General features: G+C 44.7%; 1 protein-coding gene across 7 annotated transcripts in view; it reads right to left on the reverse strand.

Moving 5' to 3' along the window:
* Window positions 1-24,569, reverse strand: part of COL16A1 (collagen type XVI alpha 1 chain) — a 194,917-nt gene that overhangs the window by 66,210 nt on the left and 104,138 nt on the right. For all 7 annotated transcript variants that reach the window (XM_088462141.1, XM_088462137.1, XM_088462143.1 and 4 more), the window contains exons 27-33: window positions 22,173-22,208; window positions 21,399-21,452; window positions 21,179-21,310; window positions 20,778-20,813; window positions 20,574-20,681; window positions 16,131-16,253; window positions 16,002-16,055 (exon numbers count right to left, since the gene is read on the reverse strand). In XM_088462141.1, the coding sequence (XP_088318267.1) occupies window positions 16,002-16,055; window positions 16,131-16,253; window positions 20,574-20,681; window positions 20,778-20,813; window positions 21,179-21,310; window positions 21,399-21,452; window positions 22,173-22,208 (543 nt within the window). The remainder of the gene's footprint in view (window positions 1-16,001; window positions 16,056-16,130; window positions 16,254-20,573; window positions 20,682-20,777; window positions 20,814-21,178; window positions 21,311-21,398; window positions 21,453-22,172; window positions 22,209-24,569) is intronic.

Here is a 24,569-nt window from a genome sequence, read left to right on the forward strand (position 1 = left end):
TAAAATGAAAGATAGATTTGAGCAGCAACTATATTTGGATACCATGTTATAATACGCAGACTACATATATAGCAACTGTGATACTGCACATGCTGTAGCACTATATATTGCAGTGTATTTACTTGCTATACAGGTTAAATAAGAGATGATTACAAATATATTTAAACTAGGGGTGAGCGGGTTCGGATTTCTGAAATCCGAACCCCCCCGAGCCCCCCCGATCCGAGTCCGATCCGAATCAGGCTCGACTTTTCCCGCCTGACTCGGATCTGAAATCGAGGCAAAACGTCATCATCCCGCCTTCCGAGTCTCGCGGGTTTTGGATCCTATATAAGGTACCCGCGTCGGCGCCATTTTCTCACTCGGCTGTGGACAGTGAAGAGGGAGGGTGGGAGTTAGGGCTGTGTAGTGTAGTGTAGTGTAGTGCTGCTGTTGTCCACTACTTCAAAGTCCATAGGGGCTGGCTGTGTTGTGCTGTGCTGCTGTTGTTAATAGGGGCTGTGTCCACTACTTCAAAGTCCATAGGGGCTGGCTGGACTGTGTTGTGCAGTCAGTTCTCCATAGGGGCTGTGTCCACTCCAAAGTCCTGTGCAGTGTCCCAGTCCTAAAGGGGTGCTGTAGTGTTGTCCAGGGGGTGCTCTGTCCATCAGGGGTGCTCCCCCCAAGTGCTAAAAAAATAATATATTTTCTGTGTTTGTGAATTGTGTGCGCAGTAGCCGCACGTGCATCAACAAAGTAGTGCCAAGCGTGCGCCTGTGTCATAAGTAAAGGGCCGGCTGGCTTGATCGTTAAAGGGTGCTGTAACCCCCGAAAGTACACTCCAGTCCAAACCAAAAAAAAATTATTTTCTGTGTTTGTGAATTGTGTGCGCAGTAGCCGCACGTGCATCAACAAAGTAGTGCCAAGCGTGCGCCTGTGTCATAAGTAAAGGGCTGGCTGGCTTGACCGTTAAGGGTGCTGTAACCCCCGAAAGTACACTCCAGTCCAAACCAAAAAAAAAATTATTTTCTGTGTTTGTGAATTGTGTGCGCAGTAGCCGCACGTGCATCAACAAAGTAGTGCCAAGCGTGCGCCTGTGTCATAAGTAAAGGGCCGGCTGGCTTGACCGTTAAAGGGTGCTGTAACCCCCAAAGTACACTCCAGTCCAAACCAAAAAAAAAATTATTTTCTGTGTTTGTGAATTGTGTGCGCAGTAGCCGCACGTGCATCAACAAAGTAGTGCCAAGCGTGCGCCTGTGTCATAAGTAAAGGGCCGGCTGGCTTGACCGTTAAGGGTGCTGTAACCCCCGAAAGTACACTCCAGTCCAAACCCAAAAAAAAATTATTTTCTGTGTTTGTGAATTGTGTGCGCAGTAGCCGCACGTGCATCAACAAAGTAGTGCCAAGCGTGCGCCTGTGTCATAAGTAAAGGGCCGGCTGGCTTGACCGTTAAGGGTGCTGTAACCCCCGAAAGTACACTCCAGTCCAAACCAAAAAAAAATTATTTTCTGTGTTTGTGAATTGTGTGCGCAGTAGCTGCACGTGCATCAACAAAGTAGTGCCAAGAGTGCGCCTGTGTCATAAGTAAAGGGCCGGCTGGCTTGACCGTTAAAGGGTGCTGTAACCCCCAAAGTACACTCCAGTCCAAACCAGAAAAAAAAATTATTTTCTGTGTTTGTGAATTGTGTGCGCAGTAGCCGCACGTGCATCAACAAAGTAGTGCCAAGCGTGCGCCTGTGTCATAAGTAAAGGGCCGGCTGGCTTGACCGTTAAAGGGTGCTGTAACCCCCGAAAGTACACTCCAGTCCAAACCAAAAAGAAATTATTTTCTGTGTTTGTGAATTGTGTGCGCAGTAGCCGCACGTGCATCAACAAAGTAGTGCCAAGCGTGCGCCTGTGTCATAAGTAAAGGGCCGGCTGGCTTGACCGTTAAAGGGTGCTGTAACCCCCGAAAGTACACTCCAGTCCAAACCAAAAAAAAATTATTTTCTGTGTTTGTGAATTGTGTGCGCAGTAGCCGCACGTGCATCAACAAAGTAGTGCCAAGCGTGCGCCTGTGTCATAAGTAAAGGGCCGGCTGGCTTGACCGTTAAAGGGTGCTGTAACCCCCGAAAGTACACTCCAGTCCAAACCAAAAAAAAAATTATTTTCTGTGTTTAGCCGCACGTATATATCAAATCGATATAACATAAATGGAGGACCAAACTTTCTCCGATAAAAATAAAATAGAGAAAGATCAAGAACCACTTCCTCCTAGTGCTGAAGCTGCTGCCACTAGTCATGACATAGACGATAACATGCCATCAACGTCGTCTGCCAAGGCCGATGCCCAATGTCATAGTAGAGGGCACATACAATCCCAAATGGCAAAGTTCAGGAAAATGACCTTGAAAAAGACATTTAAATCAGCTGAAGAGAAACGTAAACTTGCCAATGTGCCATTTACGACACGGAGTGGCAAGGAACGGCTAAGGTCGATCCCTAGTATGTTCATGACTAGTGGTTCAGCTTCACATGACGATGGAAGCCCTCCTCCCACTAAAAAAATCAAAAGAGTTAAGCTGGCAAAAGCACAGCGAAGAACTGTGCTTTCTAAGAAGATATCACAAATCCCCAAGGAGAGTCCAAGTGTGGTGGTGGTTGCGATGCCTGACCTTCCCAGCACTGGACAGGAAGAGGTGGCTCTTTCCACCATTTGCACGCCCCCTGCAAGTGCTGAAAGGAGCACCCACAGTCCACTTGCTGATATGCAAATTGAAGATGTCACTGTTGAAGTACAACAGGATGAGGATACTGGTGTAGCTGGCGCTGAGGAGGAAGTTGGCGAGGAGGATTCTGATGGTGATGTGGTTTGTTTAAATCAGGCTCCGGGGGAGACAGTTGTTGTCCGTGGGATGAAAAAGCCCATCACGGTCATGCCTGGGCAGAAGACCAAACATTCCACCTCTTTGGTCTGGCAATATTTCTATCCAAATCCGGACAACAACTGTCTTGCCATATGTACCATATGTAAAGGTGAAATAAGTAGGGGTAGGGACGTCAACCACCTAGGAACATCCTCCCTTATACGGCACCTGCAGCGCGTTCATAAAAAGTTACTGTCAAGTTCAGAAACTTTGGCTAAGACCGTAAGCAGTCCAGGGACACCTAAATCCCGTTGTCCTGTTGTATCCAAGCGCCTGCAAACCACACCGTCAACTCCCTCCTCGTCAATTTCCTCCTTAGTCAGGATCGGAAGTAGTCCTGCAGGCCATGTCACTGGCATGACTGACTCTCCTATCCGGGATTCCTCTGGAGGATCCTGCATTGCTACGCCTACTGCTGCCACTGCTGCTGTTGCTGCTGCTGGGAGTCGTTCATCATCCCAGAGAGGAAGTAGGAACACCACTACTTTTACTAAACAATTGACCCTCCAACAGTCCTTAGCGAGGAGGATGAAGTACGACAGCAGTCATCCTGAAGCAAAACGTATAACTGAGGCCTTGACTGCTATGTTGGTGTTAGACGTGCGTCCGGTATCCGCCATTAGTGCAGTGGGATTTAGACAATTGATGGAGGTAGTGTGTCCCCGGTTCCAAATCCCGTCTAGATTCCACTTCACTAGGCAGGCGATACCGAGACTGTACAGAAACGTCAGAAAAAGTGTCCTCAGTGTCCTGAAAAATGCCGTTGTACACAATGTCCACTTAACCACGGACATGTGGACAAGTGGAACAGGGCAGACTAAGGACTATATGACTGTGACAGCCCACTGGGTAGATGTATCACCTTACGCAGCAACAGCAGCAGCGTCACCAGTAGCAGCATCTCAGAAACGCCAGCTCGTTACAAGGCAGGCTACGCTGTGTATCACCGGTTTCAGTAAGAGGCACACCGCCGACAACCTCTTAGAGAAACTGAGGGAAATCATCGCCCAGTGGCTTACCCCACTTAGACTCTCCTGGGGATTTGTGATATCTGACAACGCCACCAATATTGTGCGGGCATTACATCTGGGCAAATTCCAGCACGTCCCATGTTTTGCTCACACAATAAACTTGGTGGTGCAGAATTTTCTGAAAAGCGACAGGGGCGTGCAGGAGACGCTTTGGGTGGCCCGAAAAATTTCTGGCCACTTTCGCCATTCAGCGACTGCGTGCCGAAGAGTGGAGCGCCAGCAAACACTCTTGAACCTGCCCCGCCATCACCTGAAGCAAGAGGTTGTGACGCGGTGGAACTCAACCCTCTATATGCTTCAGAGGATGGAGGAGCAGCAAAAGGCCATACAAGCCTATACATCCACCTATGACATAGGCAAAGGAGGGGGTATGCACCTGACTCAAGCGCAGTGGAGAATGATTTCCGTGTTGTGCAAGGTTCTCCAGCCCTTCGAACTTGCCACACGTGAAGTCAGTTCAGACACAGCCAGCTTGAGTCAGGTCATTCCCCTCATCAGGCTTTTGCAGAAGCAGCTGGAGAAAGTGAAGGAGGAGCTAAGACGGAGCGATTCCGCTCGGCATGTGGGACTTGTGGATGAAGCCCTTCATTCGCTTTGCCAGGATTCCAGGGTGGTCAATCTGTTGAAATCAGACCACTACATTTTGGCCACCGTGCTTGATCCTAGGTTTAAAGCCTATGTGGTGTCTCTCTTTCCGGCCGACACAAGCCTGCAGAGGTGCAAAGACCTGCTGGTGAACACACTGTCAGCTGAAGCGGAACGTGACACGTCAACGGCTCCTTCTTCATTTTCTCCCGCACCTGGGGCTGCCAGGAAAAAACTTAGGTATCCTAAGCAACCCGCTGGCGGTGATGCAGGGCAGGCAGGACCAAGTTTGGACATCTGGTCCGGACTGAAGGACCTGGCAACAATTTCTGACATGTCTACTGTCACTGCATATGATACTGTCACCATTGACAGAATGGTGGAGGATTACATCGGTGACAGCATCCAAGTAGGCATGTCAGACAGTCCATACCTGTACTGGCAGGAAAAAGAGGCAATTTGGAGGCCCCTGTACAAGCTGGCTCTATTTTACCTGAGTTGCCCCCCCTCCAGTGTGTACTCCGAAAGAGTGTTTAGTGCAGCCGGGAACCTTGTCAGCGAAAGGCGTAGGAGGTTGCTTCCACAGAATGTGGAGAAGATGATGTTCATCAAAATGAATTATCAGCTCTTCCAGGGAGACCAGCCTCCAGAAGGTACAGAGGGACCTGTGGTGGTGGATTCAAGTGGGGACGAGTTAATACTTTGTGAGGATGAGGATGTACACACTGAAGAGGGTGAGGAATCAGTGGATGAGGAGGATGAGGATGACATCTTGCCTCCGTAGAGCCAGTTTGTGCAGGGACACATTAATTGCCAGCTTGTTTTGTGGGGGCCCAAACGAACCAATCATTTCAGCCACAGTTGTGTGGCAGACCCTGGCGCTGAAATGATTGATTTGTTAAAGTGTGCATGTCCTGTTTATACAACATAAGGGTGGGTGGGAGGGCCCAAGGACAATTCCATCTTGCACTTCTTTTTTTTCTTTGCATTATGTACAGTTTGGGGCCTAGTTTTTCTAACTGCCATCCTGTCTGCCACTGCAGTGTCACTCCTAGATGGGTCACGTGTTTGTGCCGCCCACTCGTGTCGCTTAGCATAGTCATCCAGCTACCTCGGTGCAACCTTTTGGACATAAAAACACTATTGTGAGGTGTGAGGTGTTCAGAATAGACTGGAAATTAGTGGAAATTAAGGTTATTGAGGTTAATAATAGCATAGGAGCAGAGAAACCAACAAATTCTGTGATTTTAGCTGTTTTTATGCTTTTTTAAAAAAAAATACAGATCCAAAACACAAAACCCAGAACCCAAAACACGGAAGGGTGGTTTTGGCAAAACCAATCCAGATCCAAAACACGAAGAAAGATCCAGATCCAAAACCAAAACACAAAACACGAAAAGTGGCCGGTGCACACCCCTAATTTAAACAGAATTGGGCAGCAATTACATTTGGATAGTTTGTTGTTACATACGGACTGCTTATACAACATCCGTGACATTGTAAAAACCGCGAATAAAAAGTATTGTGACCACCGCACTGTATGTTAATGGTATAATTAATAGTGATAAAAAATGAGCGCTGTGTAATTTAAGTTCGTGGCACCTGCGAAATAAAAATGGTTAATATAGTGTTTATAGCTCCTTTATGAAAAGGTAATAGTGATCACTATTACCTTTTCATAAAGGAGCTATAAACACTATATTAACCATTTTTATTTCACAGGTGCCACGAACTTAATTTACACAGCGCTCATTTTTTATTACTATTAACTGTAAAAACCGCGGCACTTACACCCACCAATTACTTACCGCATGCATAGCGGCTTTAATAACGCTGGTATGCATTTACGAATGTGATTACTATCACAATGGACAGCTCTTCTCTGGAAACAAACAAAGTGAAAAGAAGCCCATAGGGTGGAGGCCCGCCGGGTACAAGCTCTGGAAAGTTTAGCTTTCCGGAGCTTTGTACATATGGGGAATGTGGTCAAAACTCAGAAAGTGTAAATTTTTGGAGTTTTGCCCGCATTTTCACTTTAGTACATCCCACCCATAATAACTAGCAATAGAGACTGGCAGTTCAGATAAGCCAGTCGCAACACATTTTGTCAGCTGTGGTCATCAAGCGTCAAGCATGCGATGTATGATGATCATATACCACCTTTAGCCAGAGGAGGGAACCGTGAATTGCTCCTGAGAAAAAGAGAGGCACGGTGGATCCATTCGCTTGGTACTATTACTCCAGATGGTTTAAATGAAAACAACCCGCTTAAGATATTCCTACAGTAATGGACTTGAACGATAACTGGAATGTGATTAATCTATAGATTAATATTATATGGAATACGACCTAGAGTTTTTTCAATTTTAAGTAGGGACAAATATGTCCCATTTATGTGTTTGTTGTGATATTTTGATGTTTGTCTAGTGTTTGTTTATGTGATTGATCTTATTGGTTATGTAATATATGTTATATGGTATGGGGTTGATCCAGACATAAATGGTCTGGTTTCTCTAATATAGAATTATTTGGAGAGGGTAGGGTGCTTACCTAATCTTTTCAAGGTGGATATAGCTTTTGTGGTTTTTCCTGTTTGGGGTTTATGTTTATCCAGATTTAGAGATTTAGAGAGAACTCTTTCCTCCAAAATCTATTCTGAGTTTTCCATCTTTTATAGCGCTCCTTTGAGATTTTATTGCCACAATGGATGTTTATACAATTATCTATTATGTGCTCATATACATGGGTGTTATCACCTTCCGATAATCCTGTGCTGTTTGGTATCCATGGCAACCATGTTACTGAGTTTTTTGTGTAGTATTAACTATAGTGTATTGATTGGTTCCCATGGTAACCTTGCTTCTGACTACCGGAGTGCTGACACGCATGGGAAAGTGAGAGCTACGGATTACAGGGAGTTTGCTGTGGAGTCTGATTTGCGACGATCCCGGGTATGACCGGATGGTTTGAGGTGCTGGGATAAAGCATGCTTGTTCCCCTGTACTACCCCGTTAGCTGATGGAGTGTGGTATGTGTACCGCCGCACTTCCGGGTTGGTGAAACGCACGGTCGCTGGCTGATGATGCATACTATAGTGTAGTGACTGGTTCCCATGGTTATCTGGCTACTGACTTCCGGAGTGTTGACACGCATGGGGAAGTGAGAGCTACGGATCACAGGGAGTTTGCTCTGGAGCCTGATTTGCAGTGATCCCGGGTTTGACCGGATGGTCTGAGGTGCTGGGATAAGCATGCTTGTTCCCCTGTATTACCCCGTTAGTTGATGGCTTGTGGTATGTGTACCACCGCACTTCCGGGTTTGTGACACACACGGTCGCTGGCTGATGATGCATACTGATCGAACTAGTACGGACCTGTTGCTCTGTGGGAGTTCCCTCCCCTTGGCCAGGTGCACAGCACGGATGATCGGGCGCAAGTAGATACACCTTTGTATGTGACATCAGTGGGTATTGATTGGTTGATTAATATGTCAATGTGTATTGATGATGGTATTTAAGGGAGCCTGGGTGGTCTGTTTAGTATGCTCTTGGTCAGCATGCTGAATGGATGACACACGGCAACTTGTCTTGATAAAGGCCCGGATGGGTCGAAACGTCGATGATTATGATGACCATACTGCTTTACTGAGATGAAGTAACTATATTAAAAGCGAAACCTTTTTTTCATTAAATTATGGTGAGTGCCCTCTTTTGACTGAAAAGTCGCCAATGGATTTATTTATGGAGCACGTTTAGTGTTCTCTCTAGTGGTGCACCCCATGGACTTTATTGAAGTGGATGTGAGTGCAGTATTTACTAAGACATATATATATATATATATATATATATATATATATGTATATATATATATATATATATATTGTATATATATATATATATATATATATATATAAAATCATCACTCCCAATACATTGAGTATTGCTGGGCAAAAACATACTAATGTATATATCCAAAAGCAGAATTGACAGAAACTACTATAACAATAATAGGCTGCTTAAGCAGCAGCCACAATAATAAACAGAATATGGCTCTAGTTTCTGTTGTACAGTATTTCTTTAAATAAATGCACAATAGTAATTTGATACAGCTACATTGTCTCTCAGGGCTTAAACGTGACAGATTATTCACTTTAAACATTCATTACAATACATTAAATATCTGGAAACAAAATTATATTTTTGGAACACATAAACTGCCACAGTGATTGATACATATGACATCCCGCAGTCCAAATAAGATTAGGATATAACTATAAGAATTGAAAAGGTGCTTTATACCACATATACTGTAGGTCATCTACATGGGTGTACCAATATATAACTACATAACTTAATAAATATCAGAACATAATAAACAGAGTTAAACTGAGTTGGGAATTATGTATATTAACCTTGAATACTGGTACTGTGTGCAAGACCACCCACATGGAGGCTGTGATATACAGAATACTAACTGAATAATAGGATTTTGGTACTTACCGATAAATCCCTTTCTCCGATTCCACAGGGGACACTGGAGTCTCAGTACAATGGGGTATAGGAGTGGGTTAACCGGGAGCTGGCACCTTAAAAAAAACTAACAGTAGCTAGCTCCTCCCCCTCTATACCCCCCCAGGTCAGACTAAAAATAACTGTGCCTGAGGAGAGCTGGAAGTAAGGAGAAGGAGACAGAAAAGCTACGATAACTACATCTATGGAATAACACATCATACACAGAAAGAAAAAAAGGATAACAGGCCAATCAGACAACCTAATGCAACAACTGTAGTATCTGTAAAGACAGTAACAATGCAGAAAAGAACAGCGCAGGGAGGGCGTCCAGTGTCCCCTGTGGAATCGGGGAAAGGGATTTATCGGTAAGTACCAAAATCATATTTTCTCCTTCATCCACTAGGGGACACTGGAGTCTCAGTACAATGGGGATGTCCCAGAGCTTACATCCCGGGTGGGAGAGCGCTGAGAACCCTGCAATACTTCACGGCCAAACTCAGAAGCGGAGGCCGCAAAAGTATCAAAATGATAAAACTTAAGGAAAGTATGCTTTCCCGACCAAGTAGCTGCTCTGCAAAATTGGTTTAATGAAACCCCCCAAGCAGCCGCCCATGAAGGACCTACCGAATGCGTTGAATGTGCGGTAATGGTAATAGGTGGTTGTCTGGAAGCCACCACATAAGCCTGTCTGATAGCCAGGCGAATCCATCTGGAAATGGTTTGTTTGAACGCCGGCCAACCTGGACGTGCCAAATAAAACCTAATAAAGTGTCAGATTTACGGAGGGAAGCCGTTCGGTCCACGTAAATCTTAAGAGCCCTGACTACATCCAATAATTTTGAATTTGGAGAATCTTCTTTGAAAACCGGGACCACTATCGGCTGATTTATATGAAAAGCAGTCACTACCTTGGGAAGTAAAGATTTCTGAGTGCGTAACTCCGCCCTATCCTCATGAAAAATGAGGAAGGGGGGGCGACAGGATAAAGCACTGAGTTCTGTCACTCGCCTTGCTGAGGCGAGCGCCAACAGCAGAACCACCTTCCAGGGTAAATACTTCATCTCTACCCTGTGTAAAGGCTCAAAGGTTTCAGACTGAAGGAACGTTAAAACTAAATCCAAATCCCAAGGTGCAGTGGGCGGTACGAAAGGAGGTTGAATTCTGTTGACTCCTTGTAAAAAGATCTGAACATCTCGTAGCTCTCTGAACATCTCTGAAAGAAAATTGACAATGCATTTGTACCTTTAAGGAACCTAGATGAAGGCCCGCTGTTAGACCGGCGTGAAGAAAAAGGAGGAGACGTGATGTCCTAAAAACTGCTGGAGGGTAATTACGTCTCTCGCACCAAACAACATCCATCCATATGCGATAATAATGCTGAGAGGTGACATCCTTCCTGGTCCGCATCATAGTGGGAATCACGCTGGACGGGATCCCCTTGCTTCTGAGGACGGCCCTTGCAGTAGCCAAGCCGTCAAGCGAAGCCGCCTTAAGTCCTGATAAATGAACGGCCCCTGGAGAAGAAGATCCTCCTGAAGGGGTAGGGACCATAGTTTGTCTATTAACAGATCTTGTATTTGCGAGTACCATGCTCGCCTGGGCCAATCTGGTGTTACCAGCAGTACCTTGACTCTTTCTCGCTTGATTCTTTGGAGCAAGCGTGGAATGAGAGGAAACAGAGGGAAGATGTAGATGTAATGGAAAGGCCACGGAGCTGTCAGTGCGTCCACCACCGCAGCTTGAGGATCCTTTGTCCTGGAGTAGAAGACTGGTAACTGGTGATTTACTCTTGACGCCATGAAATCGGCTTGCGGACAACCCCACCTCAGAGTCAATTGATGGAATACCTGAGGATTGAGGGACCATTCCCCTGGATGGATATTCTGCTGACTGAGGTAGTCGGCCTCCCAGTTCTCTACTTCTGGTATGAATATTGCAGAAATTGCTATTGCGAATTCCTCTGCCCATATCAAAATCCTGATTACCTCCCTCATAGCGGCTCTGCTTTTTGTGCCGCCTTGTTTGTTTATATATGCCACCGCCGTGGCATTGTCTGACTGAACTCGGATCGCCTGACCCTTCAATAAGGGCTGCGCCATCTGAAGGGCATAAAACACTGCTCTCAACTCCAGAACATTTATGGATAGTCTTGCTTCCTGTTGAGTCCAGTGCCCCTGAAAATGCTTTCCCAGGGTCACTGCTCCCCACCCTCTCAGGCTCGCGCCCGTGGTGAGGAGTATCCAATCCCACATTGCAAATCTTCTTCCTGCCAACAGGTGAGAGGAATTCAGCCACCATATGAAGGATGTTCATGTTTGAGGCGCCGAAAGGACCCTCTGATGTAGAAACAGGTGGGACCCTGACCACTGGGAAAGAAGATCCAACTGAAAGGTTCGGGCGTGAACTCTTGCGTATTGTATCCCCTCGAAAGCTGCTACCATCTTCCCGAGAAGACGGATATAGAGATGTACAGACACCCAGCGATGCTGTAAAACCATGTGCACCAGGTGCTGAATGGGGGCAACCTTGTTCTGGGGCAAAAATACTTTATGTTCCTTTGTGTCTAGTATCATTCCCAGAAATAGCAGGCGTTGTGTGGGGATCAGGGAGGATTTCTTGAAATTTAGGATTCATCCGTGTTGTAAGAGAACACTCTGCGTTAGATGAATGTCCTTTAACAGGCGATCCTGTGACGAGGCCTTTCTCAAGAGATCGTCCAAATATGGAACAATGACAATACCCTGACGATGCAGCAGGGCCATCATTTCTGCCATAATCTTTGTGAACACCATTGGTGCTGACGAAAGACCGAAAGGCAGGGCCTGAAATTGAAAATGCAAGTCTAGTATTGCAAAACGAAGAATAACCTGATGAGGGGGCCATATCGGTATATGGTGTCGAGGGACACTAAAAACTCGTCTTTCTCGAGACTCGCAATCACGGATTGGAGAGATTCCATTTTGAATCTGAAGACTCGCAGATAAGGGTTTAATTCCTTGAGATTGAGAATGGACCTCATGGAGCCGTCCAGCTTGGGCACTACGAACAATCTGGAATAAAACCCTTGACATTTCTGGTGGTATGGAACCTTCACTATTACCTGAGACAATAACAGTTTTTGTATTGCCTCCTGGATAGCTACTCGTTTTTCTGCAACCTGAGATAAACCGGTCTTGAAAAAACAAGAGGGAGGCTGTATCCTGAAATCCAGCTTTAGTCCCTGAACAATGACATCCCGAACCCAGGCATCCTGACAAGACTGGTTCCAAATGTCCTTGAAACGTAGGAGCCGAGCCCCTACTCTGGGGTCCCCCAAATGAGAAGGGAGAACGTCATGCGGTAGGCTTTGCAGCTGCTTTATCCTGCAGTGAGCTGGAGGCAGCTGATGACAATGTTCTACCCTGGCCTCTGGTACCCCTGGAGAAAGCCGGGCTTCCTCTGGCACGCCCTCTAAATCTCCCTGAGGCATGAAAGGACGGACCTGCCGAGGGTCTTTTGGTAGGAGGAGGGGTAGCAGATGGTAAATAAGTGAACTTTCCACCTGTAGCTTGTGAGATCCACTTATCTAATTCCGAGCCGAAAAGAACCTCCCCCATAAAAGGGAGGGCCTCGACCGCTCTCTTAGACTCTGTGTCTGCTTGCCACTGATGCAACCACAGAGCCCTTCTAGCTGACACAGCCAATGCTGAAGATCTGGCGGATAGACTGCAAATGTCCTTAGACGCTTCCCCCAGGAATGCAGCTGATTCTGCAATCTGATCAGCTAACTGAATGAGGTCATCGGGTTGTGCACCGGACCTAATCCCTTCCGCTAGCTGCAAAGCCCAATTCTCAATGGCTTTGTTCACCCAGCAGCAGACTTGAGCTGGATGCATCAAAACCCCTGCTACAGTGTATAGGGATTTTAATGTCTGTTCCAGCTTCCTGTCCAAGGTCTCTTTTAAAGCAACAGCAATCGGCACTGGAAGTACTGTCTTTTTAGAAAGACGGGCTACTGATGGGTCTACCGCAGGAGGAGTTTCATACAATCTCCTACTGTCCTGCGGAAAGGGGTAATAAGATAGATATTTCTTGTTCATTTGAAATCTCTTATCTGGATGTTTCCATGCAATAGAGAGAATATCATTCAGCTCCTCCGATGCTGGAAAGGTAATGGACTGCTTAACCCTTTTACCAAAAATAGACGGTTTTGCAGTTACCTCTACCTCCTCCACATGTAACACCTGGCGTACTGTTGTAATTATGGCCTCTACACCCTGTGATGCAGGTTCAAATTCCTCAGTAATCTGAACCTCCTCCTCCTGCACTTCACCCTCCTCTTGGTCCTGAACATCCTTTTCCTCTGATTCATCCCAATGTAGGGGATTATGAATCAACCTCTTACTAAGGACCTGAGTAGATGCAGAGGGTGCCTGGGACATTGCTTTTGTAAGACCCTCTACCGATCTTGCTAGAGATCGAGCCCAATCTGGTTCAGCTGCTGTCTGATTTAGCCTCTCCCTGTCCCTGCGAGCTGCTTCCAACTCAGATGACAGGTTAGATATAACTGATGCTAATTGATCTGACCACATAGGCTGGCTCACATTAACAGAGTCCTGAGGCTGAGACATGCAATTATCACACAGTAAGGAAGCATTAGGCTGTTCCTGTGTGAATTTTTCCCCACAAGTCTTGCAGGAAAAGGACTTTTGGGCTGCTTTTGACCCCTTGGTAGACATCCTGAAGTGTACTGTTACCACACACACACACACACACACACAGAGATAGAAAAAAACGACAGTATTAATTACAATCACACCTATGACTGACTGAGAGGGGCACAGAGGGGGATAAGCAATGCACTGTACAGCGCTGTTGAATAACGCTGTAACAATAATAGCAAGAGCTGATAACTGAGTACTAGCCTGACTCCAGACACAGCCTGCTCCTCCACTTAAGAGTGCTCCAAAATTGCCCCTCAGCGTTCTGTAGAAGCGCTGAGGCTGATGGGAGGCAGAAGCAGAAGAAAAAACTTAAGCTCCGCCCCCCGGCGCTATGGCGCTTTCCGGGCAAGCGGCAACACTGTGGAATGCCCGCCTATTATAATGTCCTGGCTCCTCTGCTAACCAGGGAGCCAGCTGACACTAACCTTGACCCTGCCTATGCTGCCAGCGGCGGGCATGTGCTGTGGGAACCCGCAACAAGCACTGTATAGAGCGCGTATCTGGGCTCCCCAGAGACTGAGGTCTCTGTAGCAGGAGACCTCAGTGCAAACTTTTGTGCAGCAGCGTTGAGGTCTCCCCCGGCAGCATCCAGCGGTGTAGACAGGCAGGGGCAGTGGGCTGCCTGTCCGTCTTCCTGCTGATTGGAGGTCATTTCTTTTCTTAAAATAAGCCCTAAACGGGAGACAAACGTCCAGCTCCTTAAAACAAACTGTTAGTTTGTTTTAAGGTGCCAGCTCCCGGTTAACCCACTCCTATACCCCACTGTACTGAGACTCCAGTGTCCCCTAGTAGATGAAGGAGAAATATTCAATAAATAAATATACTACATTGCACTATATCATATTTGTTCTAGTATACAGTTTTTTTAATAATAGCATAATAGTAGTAGGGTCCTGGGGGAGCTCATTCTGCGGCTCAGCTGGGGCCACACTCGGGATGTGATGGGCTCAGCCTCTCTGCACAGTTTCACAATAGGTATATCCCAGCAGAGAGGGTCCAAGGAATGAGTTTGGTCTCCGGGGAGGGAGCAACGCCAGCACAAACGCCTAGGCGTCAGGCCCTGGGGAGGGGGGCTGCACAGACCCATCTAACTAACTGTTCCTAGCCCTGGTGCAAACCTTTCACCCCTGTCCTGACTTCTTTGAGTCCAGCGTGTGGCTGACAGCAGGGAGCATGTGTTCCTAGTGGCTTGGCGCCATCTGCTGGCCAGCGTTCTACGCACCAGCGTAGTCAGAGTAATGGTCAGGCTATCCCTGAATACTTATAATACTGTTTATTTTTCTCTAGTTTAGTTATATGGATTGAATTTAAATAAAATCTCTGGTGTGACTTATACCGCTTCTTTTCTTAGAAAGTAAGACATACCTTTGCCATGGAACTAGACTGTGATAATAACCACCTCACCTTAATGGGCCAGATCAAGCATTCTCCGTGAACATGCTGTAAGTCCCCTCACATGAGTAGGGCCCCTCTTCTCACATCAAAGGGGAAGGTGCCTCACAGTCTTACAAATAACTAAGCAATGCTTTCCCACTAAACACCAAAACGGCCAAAATGGGCAACAGGAAACACAAAAATAAAACCACAACACACACACCACAAGCAACACACAAGGGAGGGCAGGAAACTCCAGTAGTAAATAGAAAGAGCCCTTCTTCCTGGCAATAAGAATCCTACAAATCCCACCCTAGCATATCCTAATGGGCTGCCTCACTCAAACGCTACTGTCATTGAATCAAAGGGATATGTCATGAAATGTCAACATTCAAGATGTTGACATTCACAATATTGACACTGACATAATGTCAACCTGTTCATTATGTCGACATTATGAATGAATGTCATAATTTTGAGACTCCTATTTTAGCCTAATTGCAGCCTAACTATAATTGTGGCTTACCCCTAACCCTAACTTCATGTGTCATCATTTTGTCAACACTTATAATGTCGATATTCTCAGAATGTCAACTTCCTGAATGTCAACAATCAAAGAATGTCCTAAAACTTATCTCTTAAAAGTCAACTATATTATCTATTTCCAGCCCAATGTGCTTATTTGCTTCTTGCGAATATTTCAAAGTACTGAAGCTATTAAGAGTAAAGTGTTAATATTAGCATCTATATGATAATGGAGAATGGCATGTTCTTAGACTGACATGTACAGGGATGCAGAGAGGACTTGACCTGATATTGCCGTGCCTAATATACTAATAGACAATTTTATGGAATTGATTTTGCTTGCTCAACAACCAGATATAAAAATAGGAGGTCAGTTTCCTTCACTTACCTGGTCACCCTTAATTCCTGGTGGCCCCTGAACTCCAGCTAGACCAGGTTGGCCCTGAAGACAGACAGAATGGTTAGGGAGAAGGTCAATGAGATAACAGACAGCAATATATATCAAAATGTTGCTCACCGGTCTTCCTGTCTGTCCCACTCCTGGAGGTCCCTGGTCTCCCTTAGCTCCTGGGTTTCCGGGTATACCAATAGCACCAGAGAGTTTATCCAGAGATACTGGACAGGAGCTACAGGCATCTCCCTGTATGCAAGAACATTTCTGGTTAGTGATACTTCACAGTCAAAATATTATATCTCTGTAATAGTTATTGCATGTTTTTTAAATAACATACAGTATATATGACAAAGCCCATAATTAACAAGGCATTATAACCACCAAAATAGTTGTAAATGGTTACCCATTATTGCTGTTACTAGCATTTCCTACTGCCGTGGAAGGTTTCTGCTTGATTCCATTTTTTGGAACACATGTTGTTTCCCGTGGGTAAATGAACTGTGAAAGGCTACACTACAGCAAGCATGCAAAACAGGAGCAACACTCTAGTATAAACCTCATTTCAGACTTGTTTTTATGTTTTACATGTGTTTACACTAGTGTTAAAAATTGCTAACACAACACTTACTGGTACCTGGCCAAACAGAAGGCAAAGATACAAAACTGTGTCTAGTCTCCACAGGCTGCTAACCTATAATGGGAATGTCCACACGAGTACTGTTTTATGGGCTTACACAGCCACAGATGAACATTACAGGTAAGTATATTTGCAATACTAGAAATGTATACCTGCTGGTGCTGAGTAAATGGAAGTCCTCAGCTACTTCTATGAGAGGGCTGCTTCCCTCTCTCACAAGAAAAATAATATTTGCAGTTCTAATGCTCCCCTCAGGGCCGTAACTAGGGCTATGCGACCAGTGCCGGAGCACAGTGCTCTGTGGGCAGCATTATTGCCTCCCCACTTCCCTTGCTTCTGGCTAGCAGGGTGCCTATAATAATAGTCACCAGCACAGCAGGAGTGTCCTTTAGATGCCCCTGACAGTCATCCTGCAGTCTGTGCCGCTGATTTGAGCGTCCTCAGGATGCTCCTGTCAGCATTGCACTCACTGGCACAGGGCGCTATTTAGCCCTGTTATGGCTCTGGCTCCCCTCCCCTGCAGCAGGGGAGATGTGGAGTGTAACACTCCTCACAGCTAAGGTCAAATACAGATTCAATTGTAAAATAAGTTATTTTCACTGGGGAACCCTAAACTAGAAACATGTAGGAGAATACTAATATTGCTATCATTTGTCTATTATTACCCCTAAAAAAAATACTATTAAAATAAGTGTAACAATAATATTTATTAGAAAATAATTATTACAATAAAACAATATATTTTTACCAGTCACCCAAACATAATCAAGTAAAAGCATGATGTTTTTTTATATAATAGTTTGATCCAACAGTTGTACATTATGGGCCTAATGCAGAGTTGAATGCAAGTTAGTCAGAATTGTGCACAGGGAACCATGTTAGAATGCCCCATTACAGCTAGTTATGCCCTTTCAGTTGCAAGTGGAGATGTAATGAGTTTGTGTACAATTCTGCATCTCCTGTAGTTGTGTATGACGCATGCACAGATCGAACACATGCAAGATTTGCACTGAACTGTTCCCTGATGAAAGTGTGGTAACGCTAAAAGGCTGGAATAAAGTTCACATCTCTTCACTTCTCTACAGAGTCGGAATGCCGTCATATTTCTTGGTTTACAATTTGGGACAATATTTCCCATGAATGGCAACAGGATGATGTTACTTCTTCAGCATTGAATAAGTGCCAGACTTATTTATTGTTATATGCATTCAACTGTGCATAAGTCCCTATAACACTTAGGTATGATACAAAATAGGGCATATCTTTAGATGGCTCTAATGAAATTGCAAACTGAATAGAAATGCATCAGTAACTCAGACTGTGTTGGGGGGCATATGTCCACCGCTATTGTATTATATTGTGTATGGTTGGAGCTGATTGGCTGCAATGTTTTCTCAGCAGGGGGCCAATGGTGGAGGTTTGACCCCATTTAGTACATTGATCTGGTGTCAACTTGGGTTTGCAAGAGTTTTTATAGAGAGGTGCAGTCATGGACACTATAGGTTGGTAGATAAATGGTAGGTGAATGTTGAAGTGTCCTAGTTTGTGGCATAGGACATGGTTGCGTGGTTCAGTGCCCAATTATATATGTTTGGATTGGGCATTTGTCTAGACAGAGTGCATATTTCATGTGTAGCATGCTTCAGTACTGTTTTTTTTAGCTGTTGACAAGAAAACATTTTTCTTAGCAGCCACAGGTGGTGCAAGAGGTGGCTGTGGTTGTCACCACTTGTGTGGAGGGACCTTGGGATATTCTTTGTGGCAGGGCCCAAACTGTGCTAGTTAAGGGGAGGTGGGTTCTCCACAACTCATGTAGCATTGTGGATGTACAGAAGCCCCATTTGGTAACATTGTGTTTTGGCTGGAGTCGATTAGCTGCAATGCTTTCTTTGATCACTCATTCTTGTCTTATGATTACAATTACTAAATCTGTGTCTTGGTGCTCCAGTCATATCTCCTTGTCTTACTTCAGGTTCGAGTTAAATTGGTTTAGTCAATTTAATAATTATTGTTAAACTTACCTCACTTTAATAATAAAGTCTTTATAACTCTTTACCAATAATAGGTAAATGTGGAATAGTAGTGCTATTCCTTATTTTATCACAGCTAAGGTAAATGACTTCCTGCCTCCTCCTGGTTATATTCCCTGTTTTTCTATATTCCCATATCAGGTTACTGACATTTAAAAATATGCACTATTGACTTTGATAACTAAGCACTGCTGCAACAAGGTTTCAGAAACAATACCATAATTGCACTCGATTATATTTGGGTGATCTATGTGAAAGACTGAAGAAATAATAATTATTATTATTTATTTATATGGCGCCACAAATGTTCCGCAGCGCCTTACATAAACAAGTTGTAGACAAGCGGCCCTGCTCGTAAGAGCTTACATTCTAAAAGGGAGGGGAAGACAAATAGGTTTGACACAGATGGGGTAGATGAGGAGGAAGGAGCATGTAGCAGGGAGTTAGAATGATAGGTGAAAACAATAGCATGCCTTAGCAACCAGCTACTGTAGGTCATTTTGTAATTGTGAAATAAACAGTATTTAAGGATGCCCAGGAATAAGAACAATTTGTTTTCGGATGGAACTAACTTTTTGCTATTAATGTCTACATTATAACCACATCAATATTGTGCATGTCGTCATGTCACATGTCGACACAACGTCCATATCATCATTCTGAATGTTGACATTCAGATCATGTCAACATTTTGGTGTCAACATTCTGAACATAGGTGTGTGCAGCATATTACATTAGGTTGTGCACCCCCTACTCCATGCTCCACTTTCCCCCTCCTTATAAATAACAGACCCTGACTAGATATAATAATAAATAATAAAAATATACATTATAGTTTTTGAACTGAAATATATAACCAAGGTGAAAGGTGCAGGAGATTTAATTATTAAATAATTACAGGAATGAGAAACTTAGCTCTGTGTGTTATTCAGCTGCCACACACACTGTATTAGTCAACAAAATGGCTGCAGTTGAATGGAGGGGCCTCCTCATAGCTCTGCACAGCTCCCCTCCAGTAATAACGGACCAGATTTGTACATATAACAATGGTGTCAGAAAGTACTACTCCCCCACCCCCATTGCACCAAAGCTGAGCACCTACACCCCGGGTAACCAACTCCCATGGCCACACCAGTAAAGGAGTTACACCCCAGACCAACCATCCCCGGGCAAACAAGCCCCGCACCCCCCCGTAGACACATTACTGGGCATCTACCCCACCTGTCCCACTTGGGCAAAACATTCCCCCCCCCCTGCAGACACATTACTGAGTAGCTAACCCACCCCTCCCTTTGGGTGAAACACCCCCCCCCCCCCGCTGGACACATTACTGAGTAGCTAACCCACCCCAACCCTTGGGCAAAACGACCCCGGATACATTATACAGAGCAGCTTACACCCCCCTGCCCTGCGAACATATTACTTGACCAGAGCCCCCAAGCTTACCATCCCTCCGCAGCCAAAAAAAACGTGGGCAAAAGAAGCCCACACCACTAGCCTCACCCCCTCCCCCCACGTGCCCAGTGGCCACATCGCTACCCTCTGCAGTCGCAATCCCCGGGCCATACATAGAACCTCTTACTGGAGTTCTATGCAGCAGGGTCAGAAGAGAGAGCAGGTATCACCGCAGGTGGAAGTCAGCGTAGGAGATACTGTCAGCGCATGCACTCCTGTGAAATGGCCAACCACGAATCTCTGCTGGGGAACTGCTTCCTCCAATCCTCCCTCCCTGAAAAATCTTGTTACAAGGCAACAAAATATAGTCGCCGTGGCGATCTGGCCCTCAGGATTAGGGTGTACCTGTGCATACTAGGCACCCCCTGTGCTCACGCCTATGATTCTGAATGCCGACATAACATACCACACCCATTTAAAATCTCCTTTACATCATACTCTCACCTTCTCTCCTTTGAATCCAATAGGCCCCTGGAATCCTTGTTCACCTGGCAAACCTGGAACACCTGCCTCCCCAGAAACACCAGGATCCCCTTGATTACCAGACTCGCCCTGTATAGTCAAGCACAACAGAAAGTTTTAACTGAGCCTGAAGAAACAAATAAAGTATCTTATAGTGGGATATAATAACTTTCTGACCCCACTTACCTTCTGACCTTTTATCCCAGAGTCACCTGGTATACCCTAGAGCAAACAAATAACAAATAATTGTTATTATTAGGAGGATATTTAGCCAATAAAAAAAGTAATTAACACACACTTATTACCTATATGACATAATTGCCAGCATGCAATTAGTGGAAATGAAGGCATAAAAAAACATGATAAAACATCATTAGTTGATGATATGCAGTAGATGGTTCATATACCGCATATATCAGTAGCTGTATTGTCCTATCACACTAATACAATATGGAAAAGATAGACTCTATGTTTCCATTGTACTTAAATACAACCTCTCCTATATTCTTCCTCTTTGCCTCCATCATCTACTAATACCTGCTATTACTTCTTTTACTGTTGTAATTTGGTTAGTACATGGTACTCACGTTTTTTCCTGGCTTTCCAATTCCAGGTTCTCCTGGGTCACCTTTGGCTCCTGGCTGGCCTGGCGGAGCATAGACTGTCTGAGGGTTCGGTAGTTTAGCTGGGAGAGATGGACACATAGTGCAAGGTTCTCCCTACAATAGTATGAAATACAATGTCATACTTTGTCAAGAATATTTCTAACTGAGCAAAATAGTTATAGGAAAATCAATGATTTCTGACCTTTTCTCCCTTTGATCCAGAAGATCCTTTGCTCCCCAGTTCCCCTGGTAAGCCCTGTGGGATAGACAAAGCGCTGAGACATTTTGCTTAATCAACTGTAAAACCTCACCATTGTGTACGCTGTCTAGCCCTCTGGCAGAATGGCGCTGATGCAGAGTGAGTACTATGCTCGTTTGCATAGCGTATCGTGTGTACATTTGCACTGCACATGCCTAGAATGTGCATATGCGCCTATGCGGAATTACACGCATTTTGCACATATTAAACCTTTTGACCGGAGAGGCAGAACAGGGGTGAGAAAAGCCTTTCTCATATAGGAAAAGTTTAGTAAGGGCGTAGTCACACAAATGTGGCTTATGCAGGCCAGCAATTATACGCATAAAGGCCAGTTTCAAATACTTGCTGATGATAATGATTTGTCATAAACTGGACACATATGTTGCTTATGCGGAGTATACAACTTTGTATAAGTGAGGAGAGATATAAATAAATATATATATATATATATATATATATATATATATATAGTGAGCACTTCTTTTTGGACTAATTTACCTTCGTTTTGTTTACTAACGCTGCATCAGTCCCAGCGCCTTTAAAGTGAAAGCCCTTATGACTAGAATTCCAATTTTGAGGTGCTGCATTCCAGTGGACCAGAAAACATGATACACTTTAATATCCCTTTCAAGTCCCTGCAGTTAATTCACTTATAAATCTGGCAATGATACCATTGTAAGCAGACTGTATTAAAATCGAATGCAATATTGTACTTACTGGTATCCCAGCTGGTCCATTTTCACCATTATCTCCCTAAAAAGAACATCATATCAAATACAAAATAAATGCTATAATCAGTCTGTGCACATAATCCACTGGTGTAAAAAGAAAATGCTTTACCACAAAGTCACTAATTCAGTGTAGGTAATCCGGCTCTGTGCAAAGGTATCTCTCATATAGGCCAGGATGCACTAAACCGAAAATGCGGTAAAACCCCTGTTTACCGCATTTTCCGTATGCATCAATCAGCTGGCCGCCGGGCTCTGATTGCTTAGGGTAACGCAAGCTTTTGCTGGCGTTACCCTATAGAAGCCTATGTGCTTCTACCGCATCGCGCTGCTACGATGGATCCGATCGGATCCCTCCCAGCATGCCCAATGGCCGCTGCGTCACTCTGCGCATGTGCAGATGGATTCCCGGGTCATAAACTCGGAAGTCCACAAGGCAGCAGGGATCGCAAAGGACAGCTCTTATCGGAAGAGCTGTCCTTTGCTGTACTGATCGCATATGTTAGTGCATATGTGATCTGTACAATTGCGGTGACTGGTGGTAAGTGTTAGTGTATCCCGCCCATTGTGGCCTTGCACGGGTATTTCTCATCAAGTAATCATGTACAGGTATCTCCTATGTAGTGACCATACACAGGTATCTCTCTTTGAGCAGTCATGTGCAAGTATCTACAATCTAGCGACTATGTACAGATATCTCTCATCTAGTTGGAGATTTATCATATCTTGGAGAGAGATAAATCAGCTTCTAACTGTCATTTTACAGGCTATGCTAGAAAGATGACATTTAAGAGTAAATTTACTACAGTGCAGGTTTTTGGAAGTGGAGTTGTTGCCCATAGCAACCAATCAGATTCTACTTATCATTTAACTAGCACCTTCTAGAAGATAATAGCTAGAATCTGATTGGTTAGCTATGGGCAACAACTCCACTTCTAAAAACTTTAGTAAATATATACCTTAGAAACTAATTGGTTGCTATGAACAACTTCTTCAGTTTATCTCACTTTAAGATATGATAAATTTCTCATCTAGTGAAAACACACAGGTATACCTAATTTAGTAATCATGTACAGGTATCTCCCAAATAGTGATCATGTACAAGTATCACGCCACTAGTGATCTTGTACAGGTATCTCTCAACTAGTGATCATGGACAGGTATCTCTTATCTAGGGCGGGATGTACTAAGCATCGCATCCGCGATGCGGCACATCCCCCTGTCTTCGGGTACATACCCGATAAGAGCTGTCCTTTGCGATGGCTCCGGATAAGAGGGTCTTCCGGGTTAACACCCAGAAGTCCCTCTGGCGTCCTCCTGCGCATGCGCAGAAGGACGCGGGATGCAGGGGGTGATGGGATCCAAGGATTGGATGGGATCCAAGGGGGAGTGTCCTGATAAGAGCCCATAATCTTTTATTGGATTTTATTGGGTAATGCCAACTTCCGGGACGAAGCACCGATATGCATCACATTTGGGGAATATGGTAAAACCCCCAAAACTGCATTTTCTGAGGTTTTACCACATTTTTGCCTATAGTATATCCCGCCCCTAGTGATCAAGCACAGGTATCTTCTAAGTAGTGATCATGCACAGGTATCTTCAGAGACACATATAGTTATATCTCACCTAGCAGACATATACAGATATCTATCATCTAGTGGTCATATACATGTCTTTCATATATTAGTCATATACAGATGTGTCACTCCACATACATCTTACCTCCATGTGCTACAAGGCGCATTAAACACGAGCGCCGTGCAATTCGGTAGTGCCGAGCATCCTTCCGTGCAGCTGATTATCTTCAAATGTGTCTTATTCGTGCAAGCAGCCTCTGTTAATTAAAATGATATGCATCATGCCTATATTCTGTGTGCAACTGCGTGTGTATCTGCATGCAAAATGTTATGTTATAATGTCAGCGGCTGTGACACTGTAACGTAGCATTTTGCATGCAGATACACCTGCAGTTGCACACAGAAAGTAGGCATGATGCATTTAATTTTAAAATAACAGAACCTGATTGTATGTGTCCTATTCAAATCGCAATAAGATACATTTGAAGGTAAAAAGTTACATGAAAAGACGCTCGGTGCTACTGAGTCACGCCACGGCTTGGCACGACTAGAAGGGCTGTTTAGGAAAGTAAGATGTATGTGGACACATCTGTCAGCCAGTAGCGCTACTGTAGATCTGCCTGGAGCATCGTTAGGACGCTACGGGACGATGCTCTACTTCCCAGAGTTGGCAACCCCACCCCCTAAGTGTGACGTCATAGGTTTTACTGCATTTTCCATATTCACTACTGGCTTTTGCCAGCGTTACCCTATTGAAGTCTATGGGCTTCTACCGCATCGCTCTGGTATAAGGGATCCGATCATGC

The sequence above is a fragment of the Taudactylus pleione genome, unplaced genomic scaffold (genome assembly GCF_031769625.1).
Source record: "Taudactylus pleione unplaced genomic scaffold, aTauple2 ptg001153l, whole genome shotgun sequence".
In the NCBI taxonomy this organism is placed as follows: Eukaryota; Metazoa; Chordata; class Amphibia; order Anura; family Myobatrachidae; genus Taudactylus; species Taudactylus pleione.